This window comes from Juglans regia, chromosome 11 (genome assembly GCF_001411555.2).
Source record: "Juglans regia cultivar Chandler chromosome 11, Walnut 2.0, whole genome shotgun sequence".
NCBI classification, from domain to species: domain Eukaryota; kingdom Viridiplantae; phylum Streptophyta; class Magnoliopsida; order Fagales; family Juglandaceae; genus Juglans; species Juglans regia.
Genome location: NC_049911.1, coordinates 35093375 through 35106204, shown reverse-complemented (window position 1 = coordinate 35106204; position 12830 = coordinate 35093375). Strand labels below are relative to the sequence as shown.

General features: G+C 36.4%; 2 protein-coding genes across 4 annotated transcripts; both read right to left on the bottom strand.

Annotated features, from left to right (window-relative positions):
- Positions 1–1345: 1345 nt before the first annotated feature.
- Positions 1346–6893, bottom strand: LOC109009593 (uncharacterized protein At2g24330). The gene is made up of 6 exons (XM_018990132.2): positions 6368–6893; positions 5827–6117; positions 4784–4928; positions 3291–3400; positions 2022–2445; positions 1346–1847 (listed from the first exon to the last, which is right to left on the bottom strand). Exons 2-6 carry the CDS (start codon positions 6103–6105, stop codon positions 1570–1572), a joined length of 1236 nt encoding a protein of 411 aa, XP_018845677.1. The 5' UTR covers positions 6106–6117; positions 6368–6893; the 3' UTR covers positions 1346–1569.
- Positions 6894–8170: 1277 nt separating this feature from the next.
- LOC109009590 (pentatricopeptide repeat-containing protein At5g24830) lies at positions 8171–12786 on the bottom strand. Of its 3 annotated transcripts, none has more exons than XM_018990125.2 (6): positions 12546–12786; positions 12276–12442; positions 11730–11924; positions 9396–10992; positions 8972–9230; positions 8171–8610 (listed from the first exon to the last, which is right to left on the bottom strand). In XM_018990125.2, the coding sequence occupies exons 1-4, from the start codon at positions 12549–12551 to the stop codon at positions 9546–9548; spliced, it is 1815 nt and encodes a 604-aa protein (XP_018845670.1). In that variant the 5' UTR covers positions 12552–12786; the 3' UTR covers positions 8171–8610; positions 8972–9230; positions 9396–9545. The 3 variants fall into 3 exon arrangements, with proteins under 3 accessions (XP_018845670.1, XP_018845671.1, XP_018845673.1); XM_018990126.2 differs by having other exon boundaries at positions 12276–12427; XM_018990128.2 differs by lacking the exons at positions 12276–12442; positions 12546–12786 and adding an exon at positions 12135–12254.
- Between the last annotated feature and the right edge of the window lie 44 nt (positions 12787–12830).

Genomic DNA, 12830 nt, shown 5'->3' with positions numbered 1-12830 from the left:
GATTATCTCATCTTATCTCACTATCTAAATGAGGTCGAAATATATTTAATAGTTTCATTCTTTGTACATTTCAAATTTTTTTTTTTGTTGGATTGTAGATCATAGTATTATTATTTGAAAATTTTTACACCACACACTATTTATGTGATATAATTGTATTGGTAGAATTTAATTTTTTTTTCAAATCAAATTATACCACATATATAATACGTAGTATAAAGATTTTTAAATAAAATTATTCTTGAGATAATCTCAGATGAATAGTCACTGTTGTTATTTTCTTTGGGGATCAATGTTTTTAAGAGTAATATTTCATTTTATTTTTGTAAATGATGTATTTTTTGTCACCATGTATTATGTCTTGTTTTTAGGGAAAAAAAAATTTTGATGAGCGATATGATTTCATGGCAGTAGAATAAGAATTAGATGATATAATAATCTATAAGAATTTTGGTTTTTAATAATATATATATATTTTTTTTAACGTGTAGTCTCGTCAATATAAGGTTATTTGGATCAACCTCCCTCCGAGGAGTAAAATACTAAATACTCAAAGGACAATTGTAAATTTATTGTCCAATTCAAAAGTTTGCTTAAGGTTTCAAGATGTTAAACTGAGTTAAGTTATTTATAAATAGTAGTAAATTGAATGAGATGATCAAATGAATTTGATATGATTAATTTAGATGATAGAGTTTAGATGTTAAAATAAATTTAAATATATTTATAAAAAAATTAAAAAATATTATAGACCCTACATATAAAGAGATGTTAAGTTGAGAAGATTGTGAATCTCATATATAAAAAAATTTCAAGTTAAATAATGTTGAATAATTTGAGAGTTAAATATTAAACTTATTTTAATATTAAATTAAATTAAATTGATCTCAATACGTTTCAACATTTAAACCAAACCTAAATGTTCTTTATCAAGTGTGGTGGACCAATCAATGAGAGGAAACCACCAAAGCGAATGTATTTTGGGGGAGGGGGGGTTTGTCCGATTAGCAAATTCTCTGCAAAAATTAAGATAAGCAGTTGGGATGGGATTGGGACAGCAGCTCTAGATCTTCCCGCGCAATCGCATCATATGCATAAATATATGTACGAAGAAGAAACCTTCTATCCAAAAAGGAAAAAGCGAGTCATTCTCACCCTGATCCGACAGGGAGAGAGAGAGAGAGAAGAGAGAGGTGGGACCGATGTGACTGCAAGCTCCACTTCTGTGTGTCAAGCTTTGACGTGGGATCTAATTTGGCGTTGCAGTCTGGTATTAGAACAGCCAACAAAAGAATGCCCAAGTTGTAAGTTTGGAGAAAACAAAAAAAGCAAACAATTTCCATGATTAAAACCAAAACAAGTAATTATGTAAAGAACAAAAAGCTTCTCGGTAAGAAATCTCAAAACTTTTCTTTTGTTACAAAGACCAAACAGGAAGGAAACCCATTGGAGAAGTCCAGCACTCATTGTGGCCCGAAACAAGGTAAGAAAAAGCCCATATGAAGAGAAAAAACAAATTGTGTGACCCCTAATTACATAGTTCCACCCAGATCTGCCTCCTTTCAAAATTTAACTAGCTAACTGCTCGGAGGTTACCCTTTCAGTTACTTCCTCAATCTCTGAAACAGCTCTGACATGGCTGTTTGTTGTCAGACCACTGTCGCTCCCAGAAGCACTGGCATTGTTGATTGCATCATCACTGCCCCCTGTTCTCAAGGAGCCCAGATTAGGGGTATTGGAACCAGAAACGCGTTCCTGTTCCTCCACCGATAGTTTAGGCCTATTCAGGGCATGGCAATGTGGGCAGTAGTAGGTAATGTATGGAAACTCCTCCTTCCTAGCAAGCCCTGTGCATAAACATAAACATAAACATCAATTCACTTTCTCCCTGTCACCACACTATGCAGAGAAAAAAGCTAACAGGGCGTTGTAAGTGCATGTCTGTGCCGGCGTTTCAAGATTGAATTGTACAATACAAGGAGCGTATATCTGTAAAAAGACATGGGACGCAGGCCACTCACCGTTGTGCATATGGCAGTTGCCACAAATGAGTGCATAAGATTGCGTTGGATCCTCACCCACAAGCAATGCTGCGATGCGAGCAATCCATCCTCCATCATTTGTGACTGATCCCTGACTAGAATGATGACTAACTACCAGCTGTTTATGCTCGGAAGTCTGTGGGCCCTCGGTTCCCTCGGAACGAGGTGTTTCCTCGTCAGAATGATTCTTTGGAGTGCTACCTGCACTGCTGGATCTGGTTTGCACTTGTTTCCTATTTCGAAGCCCGCCAGATTGCACAAGTTCAACATCATTGCTTTTCCCTGTTGGAGCATTAAGCTTAGACTCATCTCCCAAATACACTTTCAGGCCTGAATCTGCACCCAACTTAGATGCAAGTACAGTTGCAGCAGCTGCCTTGGCTGCTGGATCAGAGTCATATCTCTGCACAGAGGAGCTTACATTAAGTACAATATGCAGTTCATAGGGCTGGTTTGGATTCAGTTATGAGATGGGATGGTTTTAAATGAAATAAGAAAGTTGAAAAAAATATTGTTAGAATATTATTTTTTAATATTATTATTGTTTTGGAATTTCAAAAAGTTGAATTATTTATTATATTTTCCGTGGGAATTTGAGAATGATGAGATGAGATGAGATGAGATGAAATGAGATGAAATGAAATACTTTCCGTATCCAAACGGGGCCTTCTATCCCCTCAGCCCCCCCCCAAAAAAAAAAATCGTCCATGAAGAAAACAAAAATGAAACCAAAAAGCATTAAATTGACCATATTTGTGGAAAAGGTAAAAGAAATAAATGCCTTTTGTTTCTGGTCATTTTAAACTCTTAGAGATTACTTCTGAGCAGCATTTCACATGAGATTTGCTTCATCAAAATTCAAAAAATAGGCTATCAGACCATTTATCTATTAATACATATGTTATCATTCAAAAAATAGTCAACTGAAGTAACTATGCCTCGCACAGCATCCTGCAATTCCCCATATTTATAACCTTTCCCTCTTATAAAACTGACAATTACATCATGAAAACAAGACAGGTGATATGTCCTCAATCCAGTGCCTCATACCAAATATTTCCAAGACTCTTGATTTTTTCACAACTTCAAATTACAAACTAAAGAAAAGATGGTTATGTATCTAAAGGCTTACTACCCAAGCTTTGCATTTTTTTTAATTGAAAGGCCTATAGATCTCAAAAAATAGTTCCAGGTTAGAAAAATTGATGAAAGCAACACACAACAACATTATAAGCTTCTAATTACAACCTGAATGAGCTGCTGAGTAGTGTAATAATTTGTCCTCTCTTTCAGCTCATCAATTTTTGCCTGCCTTTCAGCCCGAAGCCTTTCCAGAGTTTTCTGATCCTTCCTATCACCTATCCAATCACATGATGGAATATCGAATCATTAATATGCCACTTCTTTTTCCTATAACCACATCATGTACCACCAAAAGGTTAGCATTAAGGTTTCGAGATAGAAACCACCAGACTCTCTACAACACCCCTAGATTAGAAATTATACTTCCCAATTTTCTTGCTAATTTCACTTTCATTCTCCAAAAGAAATAGAATATAAATTCCGATAATGAATTGAGTTCATAATAAAAACAAAATCATAATTTCACGATGATGAATGCTAGATGGTAGTGCTTATGTAATGGTGCTTAATAGAAGATGGATGTGCATGAAAGTTGGTTAGCTTTGGGCTCACAATTTATCTGGCGCACGAGCGCGCGCGTGCACACACACACAGTCACAAGGGGTGTACATCAAAACAATAAAAGAGTTCATTAGTAGTAAATAAGAACTGAAATAATGTCGGAAATGATAATGAACTTTGGCAGATATTACATAAATATGCATCAGTCAAAAGAACCACACCCAATACATTGTTTTGAAATGAGTACCAAACAGTACTACTACCAACTTATGAGAGAATAAAATAAAAACTTCAATCTAAAGACTTTTCGAAACTAGGAAGCATTAATGACCTTGGTTTCCTAAGTGAATGGCCTGTAATAATTTCTAACTGAAACTTTAAAACCTCTTGAATGGCCAGATGCCAACGCCTCTGGGATGCTGCTTCTGCAAAGGTATCAGCTCCTTAGAAGATATGAAAGAAGGGAAAAAAAATGCGATAACCTCTGGACTATGGTTCCAAGAGTAGGCATTTAAACCAATGATCAATAACAGATACATGAACAAGTATCACATGGCCTAAAAGAACAAGACTATTGGAAGTCATGTGCCCTTCAGGGCAAGCAAGATGCCCCACATAAATCCTCCATTGGACAGTTTGAAATCATGAATCCCCTGTCCACATCAGGTCACTATTTGACTAAGGAAACTAAAAAACCCTATCATTAGTGAGAACGATCCTCAGCTCTTTCCAGTAATTATTCACCCATTTTGTCCACTTCATGAGTGTCTTCCTCTCCGTGTCACTATTTGACTAAGGTAACTAAAATATCTATTATTAGTGTCCTTTTCAAGTACCTGATCCATCTCTATTCACTATTCTAGTTGCCATGCTGAGATAACAGAAAAGGCAAAAGCACTCAGGCATGGGGAAGATAAGCGAGCTGTATCGTTTGGTCCAAAAGTCTGTTATAAAGACGAATTAGGTACAGAGGAGAAGTCCCTCGTGGCTACAACAAGGAAAGGAGTGAACGCAAAATTTTAGCATCATGTACAATGGGCATGGAACAAGCAAAAATTTTGAGAAATCAAATTAGACGTCAATTTTGAGAAACTTACACATCCTTGTGAAGCTTATGAATGTTGAATAAATAGCAGAAGATAAACCGGGCAAAAGAAACATTGGCAAAACCCGTAACGCTCTCATCTTCCAGTTCAAGTCCACTGATCTTGTTGTCATTATAGCATAACCAACGGCAATAACCTGAAAATTGAAGCTGATTTAAGTGAGACAGGGACAAGAAAAAAGGAAAGGAAAGGAAAGCCAACCACTATCCTGTACGGAGAATTTATGTCATACAACATTATAATGCCATATATAAATAAACACAGTCACCTCCCCCCTACCAACTTTCATCACAGATCAGTCACCATCTCAGATTTTTTAACAAGTGGATGGATAAGCACAAAGAGAATAAATTAGTTACACGCATACATACTTTCAAAATGTCACACTCCGCGAGTGTGCATGCGTGTGTATTTGTGTGTGTGTGTGTGTGTGAGAGAGAGAGAGAGAGAGAGAGGTGGATGGGAGAGGAGGATAACGATTACCTGGGAAGATAATAGACAACCAGGCCGATCATTTAAAAAGACGTTGTAATTTGGAACAGCATGCTTGTGATTAGGGACGTACAAATAGTCAACAAGGAATGCTACTGCGATCAAATTATCATAACATGCTATTGAAGGTAATGAAAAAGTGACATATCTACATATATATATATATTTATTTACCATGTGTACAGGTTCCTAATGTGTTCAGGAATAGTTGTATCGATATATTCATGCGCTGTTAGATATACATTCCAAAACCATACCCAGCCTTCATAGGCTAAAGCAGAATGACAAGTATTTTTTTGGTAAGTACAAAAACAAATTCCAAACATGGCAATGCGTGAAGGAAACATGAGCAAACGTGAGGAAGATTTCCATCTCTCGAACTGCAAGAAAAGTACGCACTCGCTATAAGAATTATATGGCAATCGGTTCTTCAATCGTGAATGGCCGCCAATCACAACAAAACAAGCTACCACTTCTTCACAGAGTTCTACCCATCAAGAAAAAAAAAAAGGGTACTTTTTCCTCTTACAGATAAGAAGTACCTCAAAAATGACAGAGAATATAATAAGATTGCGGGTCATCCGCCTCCAAGACTGCGATCTCCGCTTCATTCTGGCGAGAACAGCGGCTTCTTCCTTAGAAATGTATTGCAGTCTCTTCTCGAAATCATCACCATGTAGTCTAAAGATTCCCTTCCAAACGCGAGAAAGAAATCCGCGCTGCTTCTTCTTCTCATTCCCATCAGTAGTAGTGGTAGTAGTAGCAGCACCAGCAGCAGTAGGCTCCTTTTCACCTTCCCCAATTCCTTTGTCCTCCGCCATTTCCTTCCTACCCTAATATGCATTATAGACACAAATCGCACCCCCATAAGAGAGAATTTTGACAAAGAGAAGTTAGTTTTAAGCTCCATTATACAGAGACAATCTTCCTTTTCACAAGATATAAAATTACCACAATTCCACTGCAAATAAAATCATATTCAAAAAGTAAACGTAAGTTCAACCTCAGTAATATTGAAATTAAAGGTTCAATTGTGATAGATAATCATTAAGCACGTCAGATCACATCAGATCTAGAAAATACCAGAAACCGGTAGAAAAATAAACTTTCGGAATTGATCGCCGATCTAAGAAGCTTCAATTTGTTAATCAAGAAATCTCACTCCCCCGCTTCTTCTCCTTCAGATCTCTCTCTCTCTCTCTCTCTCTTTCTCACACACACACACACAAGAGAGGGAAATGATGAAAGCCGGTGAAGGAAGTCCGTGTGGGTGACGCGACGCTTTGATCGAGCAAAATACAGGAATGCGGGGGGAGCACGCCGAAAGGGTTTCTGCGATGGTGTAGGTGAGTGTCTGCCGAAAGAAGAAAAGCCTCTCTTTTTTCTTCTGAAAATCGAGAGTCTTGCCTTTGTATCGAACTTTTGACGAAGAAATTACAACTATCCCGTCAAAAAATAGTTGAATTCCGCACTCAATTTTGCTTTTCCCCAAATCCCCATGTGCGGACACTCCAATTCCCAACCCTTTAGATCCTTCTTTCAGTTCCTTCCAGAATGCCCAGCACATTTATTGCCATAACGCGTATAGTGAGAAGTAGTTGGACATTTTCAGATAACGGCTGCAATGAATAATTTGTATATTTATATACGTAATTAATATTACTGTCAGAACCCTAAAATCTACAATATATATATATATATATATATATTACTGTCAGAATGGTGAGATCGACAAATGTTCATTAATATTCAACATGGTTCGGAAGACTCAACACATATATTTTTTTTAAGATTAGTTTAATACTCTCGGATTTTAATAAAAATGGATCTATTCGATTAAGTCAATCGTGGATTAAAAAATGTGAAGCTCATAATTAACTCGCATAGTCTGTATAAACTCTTTAGTACTATTCAAAAGCCTTTACATCATATAACATCTACATAGTATTATTTAATTTATAAATTTCAAATCTTATAATTTATATTCTAAATTAAATTATGACACGTGAATGGTTTATGTTGTAAAGGTTTTTAAATAAAAATATGTTAATATTAAAATTTATAATTATTTTTTCTGTCAAATTTATCAATTAAGATTATAAATATTAATTTTACTATATTTTTTTATAAAGGGTGTTGAATCGATAACTTGAATGAATTCAACCCAGTCGGTGCAAAATAACCTTGTTAATTAATGAAAAATGCTCGAGAGAAGAAATCTAAAATGCATAACAGCAATTAATGGCTCCATTTTGCTTAGGTCCTCCGACAAAAAACAGCCTGAAGTCTGAACCCTTTCATGTTTCATCCTTGCCACGACGCGTCATTAAGGCTAGTTTGTTTTGATGACAACTTCTCTTAATTTATTTTATTTTATTTAATCTAATCGTTATAATTTTTTTAAAATTTTAAATAAAATAAATAATTTAATTTTTTTAAAATTTAAAATAAAAATAATATTAAAAAAATATTTTATAAAAATATTTTATTTAATTTTTAATTTTAATCTCAATTTAACGTAAATGCCAGCGTAAATTTACATGCCGACTACGATATATTTTTCAAGGCTAATGACAGACTATCAGCGTGAACCATACGTAAATTAGGTGTTTAGTAGCCACGAGTTTGAATGCCTGCAATGAACGTATTGTTCAAGTTGACTTGGCTTTTAGTTTTTTATTTTTTTCAAGGTGGCGGCAAAACAGTACTGACCAAGTTATAGCCATTGCAATGGAAAATGAGATAAGAATAACTATACTACTTACAACTATAAAAAAATTATTATTTTATTTATTTTGTACTGTTGCAAGTACAGAAATTCTGAATTAAAGTAGAAAATATTAATATTTTAATATATAATTGTAGTTAAGTTGTAATATCATTTTCTGCTCGCAAGTCGCAATATCCCTTGTTGTTCCCTTCCTTTCTACTTCATGATTACAAATAGGTTAACGGCATAAATCGAAAAAGGGTACAAAGTAGAATGTGCTAACGGCTAAGAGTAAGATCATGGGATGCCAAAATTTGAGAAATATAACTAGCAGTGTAGTCAAATTGGTGTGACTAGAAACAGTAACTTTCAAGATTAGTCCTTTATCCAAAGGTAAATTATCCACACTCCTCAAAATTTCTTGAAGTCCTGGTAATTAAAACTGCGGCACAAAGCTACGGTGGAGAAACCATATCCCTCTGCTTTTGATGGAACCCAAGATGAACTGTAATGGGAAGTTTTAACTATGGCGGTCTATGCCAACCACGAGCATGAACTTGGCAAAGCATGAGGCGTACGTGCTTGGTGCTGTTCCCGTGTGTCCACCTCTAACTTCCTGCAAACAACCATCCCGTATCAGAAACAAAAAAAAAAACGTGACGCATGAACATGTTGATTCACCTCATTCTTCCTTTTAAAGCAAAATAACACTCATCAGGAACCACACAGATTGTCAGAATAAACTAAAACCTAGAGACAATTATGGGAGTGATTCAGATAATACACCTGGACTCGACTCCCAACAACTCCTTAGAGATCGTCCATCCCAACACGCACAATCAGCAAAGTAACATTCTCATAAAGGAAGATTAGATTAATTTTTTATTTGATTTTTTGGGCTACAGAAAAAATAGTTCATTCATTTGTTTAATAATCAGGTTTCCCTGGAGATTGCGAAGACACGGAGCGGCACCTACCATGTGCAGTACCAGGTCCAAAAACAATAAAAAACTGATGCAGATATTCAAGCCAACTGGTGCCATCATTCTTCTTCTGCCCTCCAAGTCAGCATGTCACCTGAATACGCTGTTGAGCATGAATTCGTGATTTTACAGTTGATGATAAACCTTTGGTCACTTGAATCATATGGATTACTCAAATAACTTCTGCCATAAGCAAGATGTGCTCCAGCAATCCCAATACTAACTTCTGCCAACCCTTTCATTGTTCGTGCACCTAAATCAAATGGCAATGATGATGATAATGATAAATACCAAGACAAAGAGAAGGGGAGTGAAGGCTAGGTTAGAAACACAACAACTAACCCAAAAGTGGCAGTAAACACCAAAGAAGTTTCAGAAGTCCAAAATGATTGCATGGAAGGTTAGTCAAGAAACTTACCTCCTGGGAAGGGTATATGGAAGTTTGACATCTGTCACAAGCAAATATTGTCCATCATCATTACGAATTCTCAGGGACGGAAGCTATGAGTTGAACAGTAACATGGCCCCTATTTCTCAGAACCACCGACTCTCCATGCCTATGCATGAATCAAGCCCAGTGAAGATGATAGTCTCGTTGGTCCCTAGTTATCCACTTTTGATAGAGGTCATATGCCATGTCAAACTTGCCAATTTTGCAGTACTTCTTGATAAGTAACTGAAACGGAACGTGATCGATTGGTAGCCCAGTTTTCTGTATCTTGGCAAAAAGCTCTTCAGCCACTTCCATATTGCCTCTCAGACAGTGACCTCTAATAAGCTCAGTGTAAGTTATCATATCAGGTTCATATCCCTGTCTCAGCATTTCATCATGTAATTGAAGTGCTAACCGCATGTGGCCCAAGTTACAAGCAGCACCTATCAACATATTATAAGTAACAACATCAGGATAAAGACCAGAAAGAAGCATCTCCTTTTTAAGTGAATACGCATAAGCAATGTTCCCTCCTTTTACTTGAGCATGGACCAGTGCATTGAAAGTAAATACATTTGGTAGAACACCAAAAGCCAACATCTGATCTCTGATAGAGAATGCACTATCAGGGTCTCCCAGTCTTCCATAACAATCAATTATGACATTCCATATGTGAGGCTCCGGCACTATTGATTTTTGTAACATACAAACAAGAAAGTTATGAGCTCTGCCAACATTTCCATAAATGCATAGCCCTTGAATTATAATTTTGTATGAAATTGGGTCAGGAGTAACTCCAATTCTTGCCATGACACCATGAATGTAGGAAGCCTCTTCAAATTTCCCATCTTTACAAAGACCATTTATGAGTGTATTGTACGTAAAAACATCTGGAAGTAAGCCTCTTTTAAGCATTTCACAGAAGTACCGGTATGCAAGTTTCATTTGTCGACTCAAACAAAATCCATGGATAAGGACATTATATGCAACAACGTCTATTTGGATGTTTTTTTGGACCATCTCATCCCAAAGACTAAGAGCCTGAACCATCTCTCCATTCTTAAAATGACCATCCATAAGTATAGTCGAGGTAATCAAATCTGGTGATTCCTTGTCCTTTTCTTCCTCTAATATCTCCCCAAGAAGCTTCCATGCTTCCTCCAAAAGACCTTTCTTGCACAACGCATGTACGAGTATGTTACAAGTAACTCTGTTTGGCCTAATATCACTATTAACCATAACAGAGAAAACATAGAGAGCTTTATCCACGTTATCACTAAGACAATAACCCTTGATGAAAGTGTTGAATGTTGCACGGTTGGGAGAGGGACCCATTTCTACCATCTCCCTAATAAGCCAATCAGCCCTCTCCAGGTCACCGGTCTTACACAGTCCATTTACAAGATAGTTGTGTGTAAATACATCAGGAACAACACATTTATGTATCATTTTTCTTCGAAGCCATAGAGCTGCCCCCACTTTACGCAGTAAACATAAATCCCGAATTAAATGTACATGTTTAGCATAATTAACTTCCAAAGTGCATTCTTGAAAGCCTACATCTGGCAATGATATGCTCTGCCTGCATAGTTTAAGGTGAGAAACGAAAACATGTTATAATCTCAGGGTGCCATATAACAACAATGCTAAGAATATTCAGACGCTTCAAACATAAATTATCAAAGGCTCTTATCGCACAGAGCTATTTTGCTACATCTGACAAGCAGTCCTCCACAACATACATGGTAACCATATTTAAGATCCATCTGACCCAAAAAAGAGTCAACAACCATAATCAACAGTACTCCCAACTACTACAAGCAATTACATCTTTCACAAATTCAACTGCAGACAGTGGCATGTAGAGTTCTGTGAATTTAAGTAAGGATATTCAGCTACCAATACCTATTATTATTGATGATATTGATCACCATAGGTTTATGAAAATTTCACCTGCGATTGGTAGCACAAAATATAATGGGAATTTCAAGTCTATCAGATTTTTTTTTTATAATTAATAAGAAATTTTATTACCAAGAATAGGCACACCCAGAGTATACAGATTTTATTCCACCTGTTTAAGTTTGGCTGTAGTGCCACCCAAACTAAAACAGATTCAGTACAAGTCTATCAGATTTATTGTAACAAATTTCAAACTCCATGGTTTTCTGTAGAAATTGTTGGCCTGTGTAAAATTAACACGAAAGCAAGCAACAGTCCTAGACACATCTTAAACTCTTTCAAGAAAGCTGAAAGAAACTGATAGGGCCTCCAATTTTTCCCCTTCAGTTTCAAAGAGTACAATTATCAAAAGCTGACCTCATCGTTTTCAAACGTTCCAAACTATCCTTTAGCATTGTATCTAACACATTGAAAACTGCATATGGATCTCTTTTATCGTCATAATCCTTTTGCTTTGAATACCAGTCTCGAGCTCTCAGCTGGTAACGTTCATCCATAGTTGCCATGAGATGTTCAAAAGAAGGCGGCGGCGGATCCTCATCCCCGCAAGTCCTTCACATGTATAAATCGAAGAAAACTAATTACACTCACAATTAAAAAGAAAAGAAACTAAAACCAGTCAAAAAATACCTATACATATTGTTGATGAATTTCGTATAAATAATCCAATCACATTATGGAAAAAATGAAGAAATGAAAACATGCATTAATACATACAGAATATAGGTATATATAAAATATAAACAGATATGATTTAGTTACCTTATCTTATACTTGATCTACATAAATAGAGACAAGTTCTTAACCGAAAACCAATATGAGATTTTATCTTCGTCTTTCTAATCAGTTTTCTCAGCAACCAAACAGGTCGTGAAGAAGAAAAAGAAGATAGAAGAGAGCAACCTGACATTTGAATCAAATTTAGTCTTGGAGCAGAAAATGTTGGCAAAGATCTGAGTAATATCGTGCTTGATGGAGTCTAGGGCTCGATTCAGATATCTAAGAAGAAGAATATGGGACGCAGCTGACGAAGATTCTCCGCAGCCAATTAGTAACTGAGAGACAGACATCTATTTCAATCAATCAGCGACACAACGATAACAAGTAAAATCACAATCAGCAACGATTTCGCAAACAAAACAAAAAAGAAGATAAACTAGAAATTTAACTCACGGCCATTCTCTCTCTCTCTCTCTCTCTGTGAGTGCGTCTTTGATTTACCGCCGCTGCTACTGCGGCTGCTGCTTGGTCCCTCCAATGCTGCGTCGCGATTGAACCGTGGATTCGTAATTTTCATATGGTGGTGAAGTGATGACCCACTGGATTTCGCAGCACTTGGGCCAGTGTTGGCATTAAAGGGCTTGGCCCAACACAATCTATAATATTCCACGATTGGTAAAAAGACGGAGATAGGGACAATGGATAAACGTTATAGGAGTACTTCAAAAAAAACAAAAA